The sequence below is a fragment of the Nestor notabilis genome, unplaced genomic scaffold, assembly GCF_000696875.1.
Source record: "Nestor notabilis isolate BGI_N333 unplaced genomic scaffold, ASM69687v1 scaffold29517, whole genome shotgun sequence".
Classification (NCBI taxonomy): domain Eukaryota; kingdom Metazoa; phylum Chordata; class Aves; order Psittaciformes; family Psittacidae; genus Nestor; species Nestor notabilis.
Genome location: NW_009938304.1, coordinates 1,119 through 22,468, shown reverse-complemented (window position 1 = coordinate 22,468; position 21,350 = coordinate 1,119). Strand labels below are relative to the sequence as shown.

Here is a 21,350-nt window from a genome sequence, read left to right as displayed (position 1 = left end):
GCACTTAAGCTTTAGAAGTTTTAAGCTTCATTTTAGATCTGCAGAAGTCACTGAAGACTCTTTTTTATTATGCAAATTGTTGCAATTTGAAATATCTGACAGGCCAGATACTTGGCATTCTCTCAAATATTATATAGACTTGGTCTATTTATAGTGTTTTTTAAACCTTCTGAGTTAAGAGAAACCTCCCAGCTTAACAAGAATGCTTTCTTGTTGAAGATACCAGTGGTCTATGAGATTACTGTTTCACTGAGCTAGATTTTTGTTTGAAGGTTAATTGACATGCCTGCAAAAAGATGGTTTAAAATACATGAAGAAATGTACAATTCCTTTTTTTTATTTTTTTTCCCCCCAGCCCTGGCAGTCCATTTTTAAATAAAGAAGACAAATTCATTGGGTCAAAATACAGAAAGGTAGTATATCGTGAATACACTGATCAGACATTCAGTACTCCCAAAACCAGAACAGAGGAGCAGAACCACCTGGAAATTCAAGGTATAGTCATCATGAAGTTCAGTTTTGACCTGGGGAAAATGCAATGAAACAAAACAAGATACTATTTGAACAATGTTGAGTATAGTTGTGTACACAGTAAGTGCTTAAACCTACAAGGAATTGCTACTTCTATTATGGTGCTTTGGGACTTAGGTCTCTACTTCAGATGTCTAACTTTTGGCTCATCATAGTGAATGACATTTTCCGTGTATAATTTTTAGTTGAATTATAAGCCAATGTTGTGTATTTGAATGCAACTGTGTGGCTTGCTGTCTGCTCCAATCTTCTGTAAAATCAAGTTAATCTTTCTTTTCAATCCAACAGGGCCACTGCTTATGTCAAACATTGGAGATAAAATTATCATAGTTTTTAAGAACTTGGCATCAAGACCTTATTCTATACATGCCCATGGAGTGAAAACAGACAGTTCTGTTATTGCTGTAACTAACCCAGGTATCAAAGCATTCTTGTCTATTTCTAGCAGAACATCAAGCCTTATAGTAAGGTTTAGCAAACTTTCATTTTAGGATAGCAGAGAAGACATTGTTTTTGTTTGTTTCTTTTGTTTTTACTTCAGGTTCTAATTGTAGGAAAAAATATTTCTACAATTAAAATGGCCCTGATAACTATTGCTATGTATCCTAGCTCTTGACAGATCAGTAATTTGTTGATGAAGTGTGGCTGTACCTTTCATAAAAGCAAACAGATTTTGCTACATAGGGAGAGCGTAGTTTTATGCTAGCTGTTATTTCAGAAGTTACTCTGTAATCTTTATGAAAGATACAATTGTTTTTATTAGGTATGGTGAACTGGACAGTACAGCCACCAAAAAAAATAGTGTTGGCAAAAAGAATCAGGGGTTTGCAGAAGGTAAGTAACAATAAGATGGCCAGTGCAGTAATTGGGAAGAGGAAGTTCAAGACAAATATCAGCTATAGAGATAACATCTGTTTTGGGATGACCTCTTACCGGTCAGCACACAGAAAACTTCTAAAATTAATTGATATTTATTTAATTTAGGTGAAACAAAAATGTATGTCTGGAAAATCCCAGAGAGATCTAGTCCTGAGAGAGGAGATGCACATTGCATTGCATGGGCGTACCATTCAACGGTGGACATAATTAAGGTAGATTATTAATATCAGTCTAAAGGTTTTTGCTCATGACTTCAGTACAAATACACTTACAGGAAAAGGAAGAGAAGTTTGAAACTCTTTCTGCTTTCTCTGTCAAGTTATTCCCCCTGTTACTATACCTCTGAATTCATGTATCTCTTTGAATAATGCAAGAAAGTCAGGGCAGAATTTGAGCCACAACCCTTCATGGTTTTGTTTCCTGGTTCTTCTGTTGGTATAAATCACCTCACTCAGATTTCATTCTTAAAGCTAACACTTTATAGCTTCCTCAATATCTAATCTGTCATGTGTGGAAAACTAAGATGCAACTGTGGAACATAAATCCAACATTTTTGTACAAGCCACCTGTTAATATGACTAATAATTTTTAATAGAAATTAAAGGATTCTTTCCTTTGTGTCTAAGCAAACACAAATAAAAAAGCGTCAAGAAGTATATTTTGAAGGGAAACCAAGTTAAAAATCCTAAAACCGAAAAAGAATTTTGGAAAAAAAAACCCATAAAAAAAAAAGGGCAAGAAATTAAAATGGAACAAATGTTTATTTCTGGCAAGAGATGAAAAAGAGGCAGTTGCTCTTCATCATACATTGAACTTGATCCATGGGTACCACATAACAGTCAAGAAATAACCTTGTTTGTCTGGCTACCTTTATTCCCAGATACTGACACCTCTAAAAATAGCAAGAGGATTCATGTCTGGCATTAAAAAATGCTACTGCTTGGTCACATCTTGTAATGATACGATTTTTTATTTGTCATTTCAGGACACTTACAGTGGATTAATAGGCACACTCGTTGTGTGTCACAGACATTTCTTGCCATCTTTTCATATTAAAAAGAAAGTTCAATTTGCTCTTCTTTTTATGGTTTTCGATGAAAATGAGTCATGGTACTTGGATGAAAACATTAAAACATATTCTACCAACCCACACCTTGTTGACAAAGAGGATGAAGAATTCCTTGAAAGTAATAAAATGCATGGTATGTTCCTAATTTAGTTAATGTAACTCTGGAAACTCTATATAATTATGTATTTGAAAATAGTACATATAAATTTGACTTTCTCATCACCTCTGAATTTTCAGTTCCAGGACCAAAGGCTGAAAAATTTCACTCAAAACTGTTTGAAAACAGTTAGTGCCACTGAATGACTTTTTTTTTTTTTTTTTTTAACCTATAAAAAATTGTTCCATGTTGCATTTTCAGAGGAGGAATAAAATTCCTCCAGGAGAAGGAATAAAAATGTAAAAATGACATTTGAAATTTTGATTTAATGTCAGCAAACAATTGTTCTGGACAAGCTGGAAAGGCGATGTGCATCCTTGTAAAGCTTACCCTCCACAAAATGCTGCAGGAAATGCAGATCTTTAAGAACTGCAATATTAACAATGGTGTACAGCAAAGAACTTTTAACTACCTCTTGCTTTCTAGTTAAATATGGAATATAATCAGACTTACTCGTAATATGTTGTCCTCTTGCTTTGTTTTCATATACAGTTCGAAACTGTTACTTCTGCCTGGCATTGGCTTTCAAATCTTATATTCCATTAAAGCTTAAAGAACACTACACAAAGTTTTATTTATTTTCTGTCTTGCTGTTTTCCTCTTTTTAGCCATTAATGGAAAGGTGTTTGGAAATTTACATGGCCTGACTATGCATGTTGGGGATAAAGTAAGCTGGTACTTGATGGGAATGGGCAATGAAATAGACATTCACACAGCACACTTCCATGGCCACAGCTTTGTCTATAAGGTAACAGGTCCTTTTCACTCATTTCTCGCTGTGTTAAGAATGAAAGGTATGTCAAATACCAAGGACTGTAATCTCCAACAAAAAGTCAGTTGTTAAAATATTAAGCAGGACTTGTAATTTGACTGTAAAGTTTTTATGTCCCAAACCGGCGTCTGACCAATATACAATATACATAGAGTATCTGCCAGTAGCATATGCTGAACAGATCACAAGATACTTCGACAAGGGGGCTGTGAATTTTCATGGCTGTGGTAAGACAACAGCTGTAGTTTTCCTTCATTTCTACTTAGTTGATAGTTTATTAATCTTTTAAGCATGAAGCGGATGTATAAAATGTTTATGTAGAAATTATATGCAGTAAATGTCTTTTCACTCAACCGTGATTAAAAGATTTGGTGGGAATATGCATAAAAGGTAGCTTAAATTACTGCCATCTGGTAATGCAACACTATTTAACCATTGTTTCTTCCTGTCCTGAAGCAAACAGAGGTTTACCAGGCAGATGTCTTTGATCTGTTCCCTGGAACATTTCAAACTGTGGAAATGAGCCCGCAGAACCCTGGAACTTGGCTATTACACTGTCACGTTACTGACCACATCCATGCAGGCATGGAAGCAACCTACACAGTGCTCCCAAAGAAAGGTAGGAGCTTATCTATCTCAATGATGTTCATCATGTTAAAAGATGCAGGATGGGGCTCACAGGCACGCCAGCATACTCAGAACCAGTTCTGGCATCCAGCAATATTTCATGGCTTAATATTGATGTCTGGGGGCCAGAATGTTGCAAGCTGCCCAATCATACTTGTCTCAGTGCTGCTGCTCAGAAAGCAGAACTAGCCAAAGGACTGGATGTTAACTGACTATTGCTTCAGCTTCCCATCAATGAAACAAATACAAGATTTTTATTCAAAAGAGTATTTGGTACCCAAGAAGTGCCAGTAGTGTCAGACTCCCTCTCAATCTTCACTTAAAACAAGAACAGTTAGCAGATAAAGCTGAAGTCGTGTTCCCTCATATTCCCTAACAGTTGAAGTACTGAAACACTACAACTGTGTTTTCTTTCTAAAGGACGTATTTCAGCTTTACAGACACAATTACCTTGATTTAGAAATACTTAATGTGGGGAAAAAAAACCTTAAATCTTGAAGAATTTGAAAGTTCTTGTTTCAACAGTTAATCCAATTTTAAGAGCAACACTTTTCTGTACTCAAAAGACTGAGCGTAATAGGTATGCATTACAGTTAACTGACAGAAAAAGAATAGTAGGAACATCTCAAAATGTGTGTATGTATATATACACACAGCTATATAATGTACACGTGTATCTATTACTAAAGATACAGATTGGAATGTTAAACACAATCTAGTTCTATTTTATAAACCATTGAGATTTACAGAACACGTAATAAAAAGTTTGACATAAGGGTACACAGAAAGAGATGCAGAAACAGACTTTAATTTGTAGAAGCAGTATGTTCGATTTTTTACAACCAGCTATCTACAGTGCATTAAAATATACCCTTCAGTGCATTTTAAAGCTGTTCAAAAATCTACTACACAATACCTTGAAGGCAGTAGGATTCATAGCTCTAATTTTGGGACTCAGACTCTGAGTGGACAGACTATTATTCTTTTGATGAAATACGTGTAACAAAAGCTATTATTTTCCCCCTTACAGAAAAACAGTCTTTGTTACCAAGATTATTTGATCAGTTTAAGAGTAGAGGTACAGCGGGCACACTAGAATGACGAAAACATTTTACCACAGTGATTCTCCAAGGTTTACCTTCAGCGAAGCATTTCCTGAGACATACCATCTCCTGGACAATTCATTTCCATGTGTGTTTTGGAAGATTTCATTTGGTGGTCCACAGCTAACAAATGTGCTGTAGACTAAGACGGCTGATTGGATAAACCAGCTTCTAAGTATCTTTTTCTCTAAATAAAAATAGTAACTTGCCAGCTAAACATTCTAGGTGATGCCTAGTGCATGTTATTTAACTGCTGAGGAACACGGAAGAGTGAAATGAAAAGTACTTTTTTTAAAAAAAAAGTTTGTAAATAACCCTATGTAACAGGAAGAATTGTTTTGGGTATCTGCTGTCATATTTTACTGGCCAAATATACCAGTAGCTATTGCTTTCAAAATAGCAATTTAATTATCACTTTATCCATAGGTTCACACTTCATATATAAATATATATACATATATATATATACACACACACACTATCATGTAACTGAACACCTAACAAAATAGTTCTATTATTTCTGTTGAATTATTTTATCATTTTATCCAGTAACCTCTTTCATGACTGTAAATTTAAAACATGCACTGGCTGAGGGATCATGGTTGCACAAGATGGTTTTGGTTTTCTGTTACAAAAATAATTACAAGACAGACAAAATTATGCTGAAATAAGGCTGGTAAAATTCAGACAGTGAAGGGCAAAATTTGGTGACTACTGTACCTAAGAGCTTTGTTTTGATGCATCTTAGACAACTCCTGTAGTGGAATCATTTTGCTTTTAGTTATGTAGGGCAGACCTAGGCCAGTTAAGCATTTCTTGACAGATGGAAGCAGCAGTATTGGTGCATGACTGAATTGGTCAAAAAGGAAAGCAGTAAGAGCAGGTATTGTTGTACCATCCGTTGTGTGTTTTAATAGCCCAACTCCACATCTGTTAGACCTGTGCCAAGCAAGAGAGAAGGATTTACGGGACAGGCAGGCAAGGAAAATACTAGGCTGTAATTTACAGCTACCCAAACGAAGTAAGTAGTTGCTTTTCTGTAACAGGCCAAAATCGCTTTGGCATTTTTTAGGGTAGAAAGATTCTACTGAAACCAGTATAATTCCTACTAGTAAACCAGATCACTGACTTTGGTTGTAGCAGGGATGCTACACAGAAATGATACTGGGTTTTTTTGTTGTTTTTTTTTTTTAAATGTATTTGCATTGTAGATGATCTCTTCTGACTGTCTTCTACATTAAGTAGCATTACAGCTTCAGTAAAAAGGGATTTCATAGAGCAATGTAAGCTAATTAAGCCTTTAGATGGTTATGGAATCATGGAGTCATTGTCTTATTTGGGGTAGATCCTCGAAAGACCAAACTGCACTAGTAAGAAGGTCATAAACATAATGACGGTTTATTATGACTGAATTACAGCTGAAGGAACAGAAGGATAGTTTCTGCACAAAAGACAAACATTTGTATGTACATGCACAAGTACCTGAGAAGTTTACCAAAAAACCTAGAAGTAGTAAAGAGTTTTCAGCTGGATTTGTGGCCTAGTGATACTTCAAGTATTTTTCTACTGACTCAGTACAACAGAAGAAAGAAAACAGAGAGAAAACGAGCAGCAGTCTGTATCTTCCATGCCCTTGGAAACGCTTGTTTCTCTTTGAAGCCCTTTGTCATTACGGCCTTTTTTTGTGAACTGCTAAATGAGAACATTTTCAGTGCAACGCTTGCATGGGTATGTAATTAAGATGCCAGAACAGCTGACTGGGTTTACCAACTGGAATTCAAGGGAATGTCTATGTTGCAAAATGAAGCGGCGCCCAATTCCACTTAGAAGAGTAAGGCACTTGCTTTTTACTCACACAGTTAGACCTGTGCCTGAGCTTAAACTCTTCCTCCTTGGTCAGCGATCCAACTAAGTAGCACAGAATTAAGTCTGACTTCCTGCTTTACTTTCAGTGAACATCGTATGTCCAATTGTACTGTACAGTCTGTATTATTTAGCTGCTTTGGCTGTAAGTTCACCCTCCTTGAGAAGACATGTGATACTGCCTACCAGTTTGAAAAGTTATGTTTTTACCAGTCCAACCAACTACCATTCAGTTCTACCTGGCAGAAATTCTGGTTTGTTGACTGTTGTTGGAGTGTACTAGTAATAGCTTCAAAACAGATCTTTGCCTCAGACAATAGCTGTCACTCAATAGTTCTTCGTAAGGTTTCAACTGAGGAATAAGGTGATTTATGTGAGGGGAGTACCTTATATGTAGCTGTGTTTCATTTACTTTTTTATTCTAGCACAGTCTTTGTATTTGAGTGCATAGCAGACTTCCATTGTTTTAGGTCAGCACCTTCCTCTGGCTGCAGTGAAGAAGATGTGGCAGGAAAAATGCTGCAGTTCCATCCTCTGGTAGAAAACTGAGGAAATCTCTTAGTTCCAGTTCCATTGCAACAACTGATAGAGTTTCTGCTCAGAGCACAGGAGAAAAATCTTGGTTAGGTATTTTTGTTTTAGTACAAAGAAATGAAAAAATATTAACAATATCATTACTAACTGAAGTAATCAAATTATCTAAATATTGCAACTGGAATGATGGTTGAGACACACCAATTTGGGAGCAAATACAGCTGTAGTAAATCTGAAAAATAAACTGAAATGATCCTATGTTAAAACCATACCTCTGTCGTGACTCATCAGGTCTAAATGGGGCACTAATACTTACAGAAGTCTGATCTAGTACTTCACATGTTTTGTATTAAACACAAAGGAAGCCCTGGAAATCTATACTAGTACCCTAACTCAGCGCTATCTGTAAAACGGGATGTTCTGCAAGCAGCCTGTCTGTCCGACCTGACCAAGCTGCTTTAACATTATCTTCTTAACAGATTACAGCACAGCGACCACATGAAAACAATGCTTCAAAAGAAAAACTGCTATCGCTAGAAACTAGAACTTTATGACAGAGCATGGCGACCTGTGCTGCACAATGCAACCCCGTGATGCTGGTTTTCTGCCCTCTGGCATTAGATTGCTATATTTTAAAAAAATATGTGCTTTATGCAATCTTTGTATTCTGTCAAAACAAACACACTGGCCCCTCAGCTATACACAGTATTATTAATGTCCTATTAACATATCAATAAGACTACATCTACTACCAGGGTTTGTTTCTCTACTTCTAGTAGTAACACATTGTGTTTTTTTCACTCTATGACCTGATCATCAATACACACCTAAACGCCCACTGGGTTGTCAATAGTAGCCTGTTAGCTGTCATTCCTTACTACCATACAGTCACTTAGCCTAGGAAAAAACCCCAACCAAACAATTACTATCCATTAGCTCTATTTAATAAGTTTTATAATGGTGTCTCTTCTTGACCTATATAGAAACAGTATGATTTCAACAATTTGTTTTTGAAACAAAATGAATGCCCCGCGTTTGATATGAGGCAACACACTGTACTTTGCAGAATGCTATGTTAAGAACTAGAAAGCCTGCTGAGCTGTTATTAGCTTTAACTATAGAAAAAGGTCCCTTTTCCTTCCAAATTATCACATCAGTAGTCCTTAGACTGAAGAGTATTTAGAAACGTCAGAAGACATACAAAGGCTTCTGGAGTTGAGTTGCAATCCACTGATTTACCTTTCAGTGATGAAATAAAAACAGGGCAGTCGTTTCCAGCAAGTCTAGCTCTCTTGCAAAGTTCAGGAAGCAGCTTGTTCCACCATACAGCCTAATCCAGAAATAAACCACATCAAAAGTGTAGATTAACAAAAACTGCAATTAAGAGTATGAAAGATCTGCTAAAAGTACACTGAGCTAAGCTCGGATGTGTACAAATACAGGTAGAACTCAACAGTTTACAAACTGCTTTGACATGCAGTGGTTTTGCACACATTCTATGTTTCAATTTTCAGTGCCAAATTTTTCTACTCAGAAACTTTTACACCGGGCCCTTTAGATAAAAGGTTAAAAGCTAAAAATATCACGTAATTGGCAAGACTAATGCAGTCAGAAAATCAAGGATTTTCCCTCCGAACAACTCCATGCAAAGTGGTGAATAGCATTACTATAAACAGTGCTCTGTCTCCAAACCTAATCTGTCAGCTTCCAATAGCTGTAGTAGTGAATTATGAATTTTGTTGATAAGAATGAAGAGGGAAAGGGATTTCTTTCCCTTTTTAAACATAGTTAACTATTTTCTTCCACCGGAATTCAGATTCTGTACTGCAGCATCACATTCAACTCTGTAACTAATGTGGAAATAATAAAACTATTTTCAGATCTGACTATAAAGCACAAATCTGGTTTTGAAGAGGGTTCTATTCTAGTATGGCCATCTAGTAGAAGATCACCTTTGCTGACTCTGGCCAACAAAACTGCGTACAATTAATTGAGTAGCTGTGATGGGCAATGGAGTGAACTCCTGCACTTATGGAACACCAGAATAAAATCAGATACAAATTAAAAACTGTGTAGAGGCCCAAGCGGAAAATGGGCCATAAAGAACAATCCACTAGTGTGGATTCCAGAGTGTAACATTCTGAGGTTATAATATCAGAAGATGTCACTAGAACACAGGAAGAACATATTTAAGTGTGATTTTATTTGAAGAACCATGTTCTTTTATCAGTTGTCACTAAAATTTCACATTATACAATACTGTTAAACAATTTAGAACACTGATTAGTGAGCAACTAGCTAGTTCTTTATTTACAGTGGATAAAGAACATACTACTCTCCCTTTTTAAGGCAGTCTGCCATTTGAAAAGACTATGCTTTAAATTTACTAGTCACAGAAGAAACTGGGAAAAAATGAATACTACTGAAATCAGTGGGAACTGAGAGATGGAATTTAAATGCCAAGCAAGAAGTCGAAAGCAAGCTAAGCAATTTACTTTGTTTGAAGCTGGTCTATTTGATCCATCTGGAATCCAACTGTACACAAAACCCAGAAAAAAATCAAACCAAAAAATACTGAACAACTTTAACAAAAGTAGCTCACCCGACTCTCATCTTTCAGCTCATGCTGAGCATATAATACAGCTACATCAGGACACCTTTTGAGAAGCTCGTCAATGGCTTCCTCATACTTGCCTACACGGGTATTGCAGAGAATGTGGATGGTGAGTCCAACATTGCCAGCCTCTGTCAGAGGCTCCAAGACAGGCAAAGCTGAAGCTATGTTGATTGACTGACTACATAAAAGAGACTGCAGACAAGAAGAAAAAGTATTGTTTGGATTTAAGACAAACTTTGCAAAAAAAAAAAAAAGCTAACTATAATCTTACAACAGAAGCCCTTACTTATTAACAGTAATTCTGAAATGCTACTTCCTTTAATAAATGCTACTGAAAACCAAGAAAGCCAGTTTAGAGTGGACTGCAAATACAAATATAATGGTTGTCAACATATCTCTTCAGTATTTTTTTCTTCTATCATTTTAATGAGCCTTTTAGTTCAACTTGGATAACCTGAGGGGGAAGGGAGGTAAGAGGAGGAGAAGGGGAGTCTGTTTAAACTAGTTGTTCATACATACATGAATATTTGCAGACTGGATCTAAACTGTAAACAGTAAGATTTAAAGGTTTCATACCTGTAATTTTGAGATATCGTCACCATAATTTTTATCAGATGGAGATCCCACTGACATTATGGAAGTTACCCACGGGAAAATCAACCCAAAATGATTACAGGAGTTTATCTACACAAGAAAAAGCCAAGTTGCAATAAAAGAAGGATTTCTGTTAGCGACAGTTCCATCTGAAACGCACCACAAGTGAAGAAAAATTAGAATAACATCTATTCTTTCTTCTGGTTCATACAATTTAGTAGAAAATAAACTGGAATCTTCTATTTAATTCTGTATTTCAGATTTCCAATTCAGAATCCTTGAAAATTCATCTTTCACATGCTTTTCTCATTTAGTCAGCTTTGTAAAACTGCAAACACTCCACCTGACAAGCTCTCATTGTTTCATTTTAACCCTTATTTCTATCCATAGCTGAGGTTCCTGTTGGAAGTATATCTGCAAATGTCCCCAAAGCGTAGACTCCCCAGAGCCAGCAATACCTATCTGGTAACTGCACACTAACTTACTTGCTTTCAGTCTTGTTTCTTTTAAAAGGTAAACTGTCCAGAACTAAAATACTAAGGATAGTATTTGGATAGCATTTGGAGAGACAATGTGGTCCTAAAATCTCCTCTGAGTGGTGTACTTACCAGATCCTCTGTTGTTTTCAATGGCTTAGTCTCAGGAAGTTGCTTCTTCAATATTCTCGAAACATACTGAGAAGTAAGCCTCAGTAAAAGCTCCTGAAGTATTTCTTCCTGAGAGCACACTACAAGAAGAGCTTCCCAGAAATCCACCAAAAGCTGAGGAATAGTGCTTTCCCTGTTACCACACAACATCTAAGAACAAAACCATTAGAAGACAGCGAGTTAGTACAGACTCTGGTAATTATGTGGTAGCAGAAGTTAGAAGAGGCAGGAGGAATAGTTTTTCACTTTTACTAGAAGCAGAATTTTGATTCCTTTTTTGTCTTATCATTCTACACAATCCAGTGCTAGGCAAAGTAAAAAGTTCATGGAATGATTTTAAGCTAATCAGTTCTAAATGACAGATTTATTTTCCAAGATTTACTGCACTGTCAGAAATGCCAGCACACTGTCAGCAACTATTTATAGACTGCTAATTTGGAGAATTTTATACATGCCAACAGCCAAGGAGGTGCCTTCAAAAGAATCTAAAGGCCATGATAAGAAATGGTGTGTAGCTCAGTTGACTGTAGTGGTACGATCCACAAGGGAGATGCTTTAAGGTCTGGCATGACAATAAAAAGGACGTTTACTTGGTTTCCAACTGGCTTTAAACAGTAACACTCATTCCAATTTGAGCTTCATGACTTGGTATTTCTGATACAGGTCTTTCACAGTAACAGATACAAAACTGCAGAATACCTACACTGAAGAGTACATGTTTTTAATCCAAACAATGTTGTTCATTGTAAATAAAAAAGGTTTGTCTATTCCCAGTCTAAATAAAGAAAACTTCGGAGATACCAGAAAACAATTCTATTTATCTTTCTTCTTATGAACTACAGAGACCACACTCTTGTTTCAGAAATTTATACAGAACATCAGAATATTCTATACCTTCATATTTAAGTCTGAGTCTTCTGAATTATGTTTCAATCCTAATGATTTCTTCAAAAGGAGCTTATGGAATGATTTATCTAAATTTTGTTAAATGTCACTAGCCTTAGGAAGCCAAATTACTACGAAGCCATTGAAAGACCTCTGACATCAAAGTATTCTGCATTCAAATGACAAGGTCAAAACAAAGAACTTCAACTCTTTTTTTTTCTTTTTTTTTTTTTTTTTTTAATTTAGCCAGAATTTCTTTCTAGAAGGTCCAGTTTCTGACTCTGTAGGCATTTATCATGACCTCATCTCCCTCTTTCTGAAGAAATGCTGAAAATTGAGTGAAGGAGCAACCAAGGCTGCTTTGCTTACCCATATCACCATTATGAGAAAAAGAGAAGCAAAAAATGATCACAGGCCAACCTTGAAAAAGGTATCTGCTTCTTCCAGTTCAATTTTACTGTTCTCGTGTAAAGCCACAGTGGCAGCCACCAGCAAACCAGGCTGCGTCTCCTTCAGGTGAACAGCAAATTCAGTTGGCATAACTATTCCTTCCTTCCACTGTCTCAAGAGCTTTGGTTGCCAAATGAAGCCACAAGCCAGTACTGTCTACAAACACAGACAGACAGAAATCAGGTAAAGAATTCAGTCCACATGATTTAACTCAGCAAACTCAGTATTTCCTCAAGCAATGAAGTTTAGACAGATGAAATGAAGGAGTGTCAGGGAAAGGAAATAAATCCTGTCTACAATTTATAGAATAGCTCTCCAGAGACTGAGCTCCCAACTATGTGCCAGAGCAGCGACTCCAAGCAAGAGGCCAGTTACCTGAACACTGAAAGTAACATGCTGTTGAAATGTGGAGTTACTGTGCACATAAGACAGATTTCACTATGAAATCTGAGACATTCAATAGACACGGTGTGCAAAATCACAGGCTGAAATTTCAACAGACTACTTTGCTAAATTTCAGTAGACTGCTTTTGCTATTGATTTTTATTTTGAAAATACCCCTGAGACAATCATCAAAACATCCAACAGTAAGTTGTTTCTGGGTATCCAAGTGCTTTTGAAGGTGAGCATGACAAGATACTATTTCCCTTAGAAATTTCAACTTACTACTATTTCCACTTAGAAAGACAGTAGGGAAATGATGCCTAACCAGATTAAATGAACTATAAAGGAAATGTAAGGCAGACCTAGGAAGAAAATTCAGATTTCACCCTGCTATGCAAACTATCTTTCTTTATATTTCGGAAACTCTTATTTTTTTCTACTTTGCAACAAAATGGTTTTTAAAGGTGAGGTGCAACAGGACATTTTTTAATAGGTCAGCTTAAACAGAAGGAAAAAAAACCCAAACAAACAACAAAAACCCAACACCCAAACGTCAACCACCTTATTCCCTAAATCACATTCATGCAGTGGAATATGTAAGGTTGCCCACAACATGAAAATTTCACTGCATTGTGCTGCAAAAGCAGGTGGTGCTGAATACCACTGTTGAAACAGCACTTTAGAGCTCCCACCTTGCAATTAAAAAACTGCTAACTTTGAAAGCTCTCCAGGCCTTCTCCTACTGAAGCATGACATCTAACTTTGGAACCAGTTTATTTTAAGAGTGTTTAGATCTCCAGTATCTCACTCTCAGAAAGAGTCTGTATTTCAAGCTCTGTCACCTCTTAATATTCAACAGTCCTAACCTTAAGAAGAAGTAATTTACAGACTGGTCTCAGTCTAAAACCGTATGTGAATATCTGTGGCAGAGACTGCTTCACTAACATTTTTCCCCCACAGATATGGAATTCTTTGATAGCACTGAAGTAGGTTCTGATCAGATCTTAAGAAGGGTTAAGTGCTATGATTCCACGTAACATGGGAAACTATATACAGAAACTTCAGTTTGTGTACACCATGGACATTCTGCTTCAAATGCATTTTATAAGGCCTGTTTGCATACTGATTTTTTTCATGGACATATCACATACTGATTATAGGCAGGGATGTAAAAATGCTACTATACAACCCTGCCATACTGCTGAAGAGCACTGGCTCTGTAGAGCTTGTGCTACACCCCAGAAAACAGCATTTAATTTAGCAAGAATTAACAGCTTCAGAACTTTCACTTATTTGGTAAGGCTTTGCCAAGACTACCCTACCTGCAGAGTAAATAGTGCAGTCCCAGCATATGCCAGCCCTTGATTCTACTGTAATTGCAAACATTCAGAGAAGCCTAAACAGCGTATCAGGAGGAATAGTGACTGAAAGTTTATTGTACTGTAAAATACAACTTAAAGCCAAATTTACTGATTTGGGCTTTGCAAAACATGAATAGCTCATGCTTTCAGAATACTTTACCTCCTTATAGGAGTCCATCTCATGCTCATATGTTGTCAGGTCTCCCATTTTCAGAGCCATAAAAGCCTTAGTAAGCGTCAGGACGACTGACGGCATAATCTTTTCTACTTTCTGAAGATACTTCACAGCTGTCACTGGGCATATGTTTCTCATGCAGGGGCTGCAGAGGATATGAGGCAGCTGCACAGGGTCAGCAAGACAGAATATCTGGAGAACTTTATTTGCTGATTCCTGTAGAAATGAAAGCCATTTGACAGCTTAGACCTTTTCAGATATGCATTCTGCTATGGCATATGAAAGTATTGCAGTTTTGTTGGTTGTTGCTTGGGAGAGGGGGAGTATCGTTGGAATTTTGTTTCGTTTAACAGACAAGTACAGCTTATATATTAAGTCACGGTGCCTTTCCTGCCTCTTTCCTCCCCACTGGTAAAAGATTGCTAACTGGCAGTGATTCAATCCATATTCTGCGGTGGTAGGAGAACATCCACTACCACAGTGAGCTGGTTTAACCAACCTGTATGATTTGGCAACATTTACAGAAAGACTTTGTTTTGTTACAGAAATGGGAGATGAAAGAAATTTGAGGCAAAGCTTTCCTAACCTAAAGTGTCTCTGTGTGCAAGTGGGAACCAGATCATTAGCAACATGCATCATTATAGCCAAAACCATAACATGTTGCTTGAAACAGCCCAAAGCAGCACAGGTGCTACTTGCTGTTTTGACAATAAAAATGGAAAAATAAAAAACATGTGAAAAATAACATTGGTAAAACTAAATAAGCAGCTCAGCATTTTCAAAGGGAATTTAATTAAAATTTGATACATAATCTTAAAATCAGAACTTGATCAACAGATCAACAAAAACCCAACTTGTTCCTACCTTACTTAATTCTTCATTTAAGTCTTCATTAAGAGAGTGAGTTAAGTAAAATATAAATCCTCTCTCATATGTCTGTATTTCATCACCTTCTGAAACAAGTCTCTCTAAAACTTCAGTCATGGATAGACCTGACATTCTGTAGTATGGCAAAGCAAGATGGTAATCCTTTGTGTCAAACCTAAACGCAACAGAGAAGGAAAAACCAAAACAACTAAGGGAAGTACTTTTGCAGTCACTGTAAGAACTAAAATAATGCAACAAACAAGGTTGCAGACCCACCAGTATCTGCAAGTACATAGTTCAATGTAATATATTCTGTGTTCAATGACAATAAAGACAGTAAGATACTGAAGAGATTACTAGATTAAGTTGTTCTCATAGAATGTAACGATTTCTGTATGCAATACTAGTGTAAAACAATAAAGAATGATGGATTTTAGTTTTCGGGTTACGTTATTGGAAACAAAAGCTCACCTGTATCACTTTGTCTTCTAGAACATACCTGCTGTAGCAGTCTCCTAAGAAGGCACAACTTTCTCTGAATGCTCTTAGAATTTCTTCTTTCTCATCTGATTTAAAGAAATGAGGGTCCATTATAGTTGCTCTGACCAGTAAGTGAGCCTCACTCAGCAGATGGATGCAGCTCTCAGTTTTTACATTTTCATACGTTCTACTATAATCTACCTAGAACAGACACAGGACACACTTTTGCTGCTGGCAAAAATTAAGAATACACAGGAAACAGCATTAACGATGGCAGCAGCCATTTGAAATAGGATTAGGGGCTGTTCATGCAACATACATTATATTCAGCAATGACAAGCACCAGAGATTAATTAACAGTACTTAATTTTAGTCACCAAATAACAAAAGCAGGAGATGGGCAATACCATTTCTCTGTAAAGCTGAATGGTTGAAACAGTGTTTATAATATATAAATTCCAACCAGGCTCTGACTCAGAATTTGTTTGCGATTTGATGCTGTCAGCTTTTCTGGAACTAGAGAGAAGGACAAAAGTTGAGACGTCAGTGTCCAGATAAACACTATGCAGTCAAAAAACCATCACAAACTTCATAATTTAAATGCAAAAATACTGGCTAGGTCAGTAATGCCTATCTCCCTCAAACACCAAGTATAATCTTTGAAACAACACAATTGGTGGAAGAAACTGTGCTTTATACAAGAAAATAACAGTATTTTGAATCATCATTCTCTTTGCTGGCTTATCCTCATCTTCTGAATAATGTCTGTTCTAGGCTTTAAGAAATACTGACTCAAGTAACTCTTCAATCGACTAGAGCTGTCCCACTTTTGTTAATGAACTTGAACTGACTTCAATAAACGTGATTTCTGAATATCTGTTTCAGAATGGCTGTTTAGCTGTTTTATGAAAGACCCTCAAAAAAGAACAGGAATAGCAGTTCTCACAGAAATGCCTCTAGCTACATGCATGCTGTAAGAGTATCTTAGGCCACAATCTGATCCTTCTTTTGTCATGGATTTCTATAGTGGTATTCATAACTTTTCTTGGAAAGAACCCTTAGCCAAAGATAAGATATTTTCATTTTGTGCTACAACACATTTTGTTACCATGTAGTTTCAGTATGCCTACCTATTTTTGTTTCCTCAAAATAAATATTTCTTCTTCTCAGTAGAAGATACATTTTTAGGAATGTTATTTTAACATTCCTTGTAAAACTTAAGTTTTTTACAAACTTGAGTGACTCACTTCGTTGATTTCAAGCATCTGTGACCCTATCCTCATTTCTTCTATGTCAGTTAATACAGTAGAACTGAAAAAAATAAATGCTTGGTTTCTGTTCTCATGCACTAACTAGAAATTATCTTCACTTTTTCCAAAGGAACCTCTCTTCAACTCCAACACCCACAAACTGAGCACCGTACACAGAGCTACAAATAACCACCTCCCCAAAAGACACAAATCCTTACAGCATCTTTCTTGTAGGCTTTCTTCTTTCAGTAATATCTTCTGTGTTCGCCTTAGTCAAAAGAATTATATGGTTTTTGAAATGACAGATAGCTCTTGGTCCTATAAAAAGCTGCATTCTTAATGTGCAGACATCCAGTGTAACAGGTGGACAAGCCTATAAAGGGAAGTGATTGTTCTGTAATTTCAGTTAGTATGTACTTTGAGTCTTTAAATGAAAAACAGAAGAAGTATGAAAAAGGTATCCTTTTTCCAATGACCTGACACTAAAAACATTCACTGGCTTTACTAACTTTAAGTGCTTCACTTAAGAATAAAAATAATCACAACACTATGACATAAATCATTTAACAATGAGTAAACAAAAAATCAGTTCACTCTTTAAAGCAATTGCATGGTTTTAGCTGTGTGTCTCAAAATAATAGAGCCTGAGGGAGATGCCTTACATAAAAAACTTAGTACAAGATATTTTGAATTCGGCCAAGTTGTAAAAAATTGCCTGACATTGTTATAAAAGTCTTTATTTCAGTTGCTAACTGGTGGCAGAGACTGTTCAGGTGTCTACACTCCTCTTACAAAAACTGTTTTTTAATGATACTTGAGAGAGAGAAACATCATCAACTGCAATAACGGAAAACTCTGTACCTTTCATGCAGATTTATACAAAAAGCATAGAATTTAATTTAAAAATATACATGACTTTATAGCTTTTGATGTTTTTGAAAACACTCTACAAATGGCCTAGAATCTTAAACAGCAATAATGGATTGTGTCATTGAGACATTTGTAGACCACTAAAATATAATATGCCACAGATGATTGAAATATTAATTTCTGATGGTATTTTATTGGTTCAGCCAACAGAAACTAACAGGATTTCAGAAGGAAACATAAGAAAACTAAGTGCCATACTACTACCCTCACCTTCACGGTCGTATCAATATATGGATCCTCATCACGAGCTGCTGCTGCACTGCACCGCACTGTGAAGCACTGCAGGTTCTCACTAGAGGGAAAGATGAAGTCACAACAATGAAGGGAAAAAAAAGAAGACTTGCTCAAATTAAGTAGCCAAGGCTATAAAGAATCAGATCTTTTTCCTTTGTAGAAATGGGCTTTGAATAGGCATGCAAAAAAGGCAGCAGAATAGAAAAACATAGTAATACTACCAGCAAAATCATAAACCTTGTACCTTGTAATGACGTGCAGGAACTGTGGAGTGAGAACTGCCTGCTCTGACTTCTCTGAATATTGGTATGTAGAAATCAGTTCTACTAACTTCCCAACAGAGTAGAGATATCCAACATGAGGTAAAGAGAAAAAACAAAAGAGACTCAGTAGTTCTGTCTTGATGTCAGTTTCCTCATGGGTTGTCACAGAACTTCCTAGATGTAACAATAAGAAAGGCATTTTATATACCTCATAAGTCAAAACCTAGCAATTCCTTTGCAAGCCTGATACCTAAAAGATCCTATCAAACCTGCTCAGGCTATAGACTGGTTTCATTAGTAGCTACCGAAGAGAAAAAGCACTATATGAAGTGCTGGATCAGTGCAAAGGTTGAAAATTGTGTATGCCATGTTATCTCCTTTGGAGGCATTTTTAACAGAAGTGTGACTGTACCACCAAGTGAAGAAATTCTAGAGAGGTCACCACACCTGAGAGTCCTGACAGATTCATCACAAATAAACATCCATGGATTTAATGATCAGCCTGATCTTAGACAACTGCTTGTGAACTGGGATGAATGATCATCCAGAGCTGCAGCTCACTAAAATACAGGTCCTCACTTAAGAGAAAGACAGACTGGGAATGGTGTAAATTATTTATAAAGCCACTTTGGCAGGTAATTGCTGTGTTCGGATTCTACAGACCCTCTTGTCAAAGTTGGCAAATCGCAAGAGAACATAAGATAGCTGGAGTAATGGCAAGTAGCTCATTCTCCTGAGTCAGCTGCAACTTAAATGAGGCTTCACTACTAGCAGGAAGGCAAACAATCACAAACTGGATGAGCAGTCTGTTATGACTGATAACATACAGCATTAAATTTTTCCACAGGTCTGTTGTGGCTTGAGCTAGTGTAATTAGTGAACCCCTAAAATCTACATTCATCCCTTTAATTAAAACTTTAATTAAAGCCTGGAAGAAGGGTAAACCGTATCTTAATGATTATTAAGGTTTACTAATCTGATTTCCACTGTTGACTAATGAGAGGCAGCCTACTACCTTCTAACACTGAGGATAATTTTTATTAATGCTATTTAAAAAGTGACTGTTTTGTGATGTAAATAACTCAGGAGAGAAACTGATAAAAGCTGGTTTAGTCTCCCTCTTTTGGTGTGGCAAATTGGTATTTTAGTTCAAGGTTTATGCAGAACATGGAGAAACGAAAAGATTTTTTGTTAATAAAAGCTCAGTTTAAATCATTGTCAAGGGAAGAAAGACCTTATTTTAAAACCAAATCATACAGAAACAGTGTACAGAACAGAATACACAAAGAAGCTCCTTCCATTCCCAGGTCTGCTGTGACACAGGCCATAATGCATCCATGCATATCCATTTACCTGTCTGGTATACAGGAAGCAGCTGAACAGAGTGCAGCTTTGTCTCTTCACAAAACCCAAATGGCGACTGGTCAGGTGTAAAACGTCTGGAGATAAAAATTCAAAAGAACAACATGGGACCTCTCTGAGAAATTATTATGAGCTACTTTCTACAAGTAAGCAGCACTAGCTAAAATAGGCATAGCTGATGTTTTAATACTCAACAACATGCCCTCATACTACTAATTTAATTAGCATGGCTATACCAAGAAGCACATGGCACAGCTAGGGATAATATGCTTTAACAATAGGTCAGCCGTGAAGTGGTTAGGCAGTTGGACTAAGATTATTGTTGCAGATCCCTTCCAACTGAAATATTCCACTCTATTAAAAAATGGGCTGTCTTTGGTATCACATTATTTCCTCAGGAGAAAAACCACCGAACCTTATAAAAACCTCAGATGTCAAAATGCCAGGATTTTAATTTCAACAAGAAGTGAGCCAAAGCTCATTTTGGTTTTGTGTGCTAAATTAACCTGTAAAGGCCAAAATACATTTGAAATACCTGAAAAGCAGATACCGTATTTGGAAGCACTTTGTGTCTTCTGTAGGTAACTCTGTGTATTCCAGTGTGATTGGTATCTCGCATAGCTTACTTTCTTCCCCAAGCAGTTCCACTGGCTTCTGACATATGATGAACTCATCTAATTCTAGCTGCAAAGTATGTGTTGAATGGCCTTCATCTCTCACACCTTAAGAAAGAAAATGCTGTATTAACTGTTCAACCCATTCCATTTAGCAGTAAGAAAACTACACGACACAATATTAATTAAATACTTCAATTACAGCTTCCTAACTAGCACTGCCCTCATCAAACCATGAGATTTTGAAAAGAGCTATGCTAGAAGATGAGAACAATCCTTTATTTCAGCCTCAACAATCACAATACCCAAGCATGAAGATTTCTGAAAGAACAAGTAAACTGTTCATTAGAAGGCAAGTCCAGGGGTTTTCATGTACTAGAAAGCTCAGCTGACAGTCCTAAGACGATTTGGAAATATTTTCTGAAGGGCAATTCTCTACTTCGAGAATAACACAAAACAGTTAGAAAATTCTTGGAAATCAAAAACCAATTAACAAAAAACAAACAAACAAACAAACAAAAACCCAAAAAAAACAAAAAAAAAAATTTTTTTTGTACTTGCCTCCATCCACAGGCTTTTCCAGTGTGCTAACGCTACGTGCACATTGCTCTCTTCTGTCTGGACTTTGCTGGACCAGTTCCAGTTTCAGGATCAGAACATCCAGCTCTGTTGTTATGGCTATATGTCTGGCACAAAATGCAA

General features: G+C 36.6%; 2 protein-coding genes across 2 annotated transcripts in view; one reads left to right on the top strand and one right to left on the bottom strand.

The window, feature by feature from the left end:
• Nucleotides 1-359: 359 nt before the first annotated feature.
• Nucleotides 360-4,224, top strand: CP (ceruloplasmin (ferroxidase)). Its single transcript, XM_010019257.1, has 6 exons — nucleotides 360-495; nucleotides 820-948; nucleotides 1,516-1,622; nucleotides 2,396-2,612; nucleotides 3,245-3,384; nucleotides 3,865-4,224. The coding sequence occupies exons 2-6, from the start codon at nucleotides 831-833 to the stop codon at nucleotides 4,222-4,224; spliced, it is 942 nt and encodes a 313-aa protein (XP_010017559.1). The 5' UTR covers nucleotides 360-495; nucleotides 820-830.
• A 3,177-nt stretch (nucleotides 4,225-7,401) lies between these two features.
• HPS3 (Hermansky-Pudlak syndrome 3) overlaps nucleotides 7,402-21,350 on the bottom strand; it is a 14,318-nt gene continuing 369 nt past the window's right edge. Inside the window, 16 exon segments of the mRNA XM_010019256.1 lie at nucleotides 7,402-7,595; nucleotides 8,775-8,865; nucleotides 10,138-10,344; nucleotides 10,729-10,836; nucleotides 11,355-11,543; nucleotides 12,699-12,884; nucleotides 14,634-14,864; nucleotides 15,513-15,690; nucleotides 16,015-16,196; nucleotides 16,403-16,511; nucleotides 17,464-17,618; nucleotides 18,386-18,467; nucleotides 18,654-18,846; nucleotides 20,026-20,111; nucleotides 20,570-20,756; nucleotides 21,210-21,350. The exon segment at nucleotides 21,210-21,350 is cut by the window's right edge and continues 28 nt beyond it. Coding sequence (XP_010017558.1) covers nucleotides 7,468-7,595; nucleotides 8,775-8,865; nucleotides 10,138-10,344; nucleotides 10,729-10,836; nucleotides 11,355-11,543; nucleotides 12,699-12,884; nucleotides 14,634-14,864; nucleotides 15,513-15,690; nucleotides 16,015-16,196; nucleotides 16,403-16,511; nucleotides 17,464-17,618; nucleotides 18,386-18,467; nucleotides 18,654-18,846; nucleotides 20,026-20,111; nucleotides 20,570-20,756; nucleotides 21,210-21,350 — 2,453 coding nt within the window. The 3' untranslated portion in view covers nucleotides 7,402-7,467.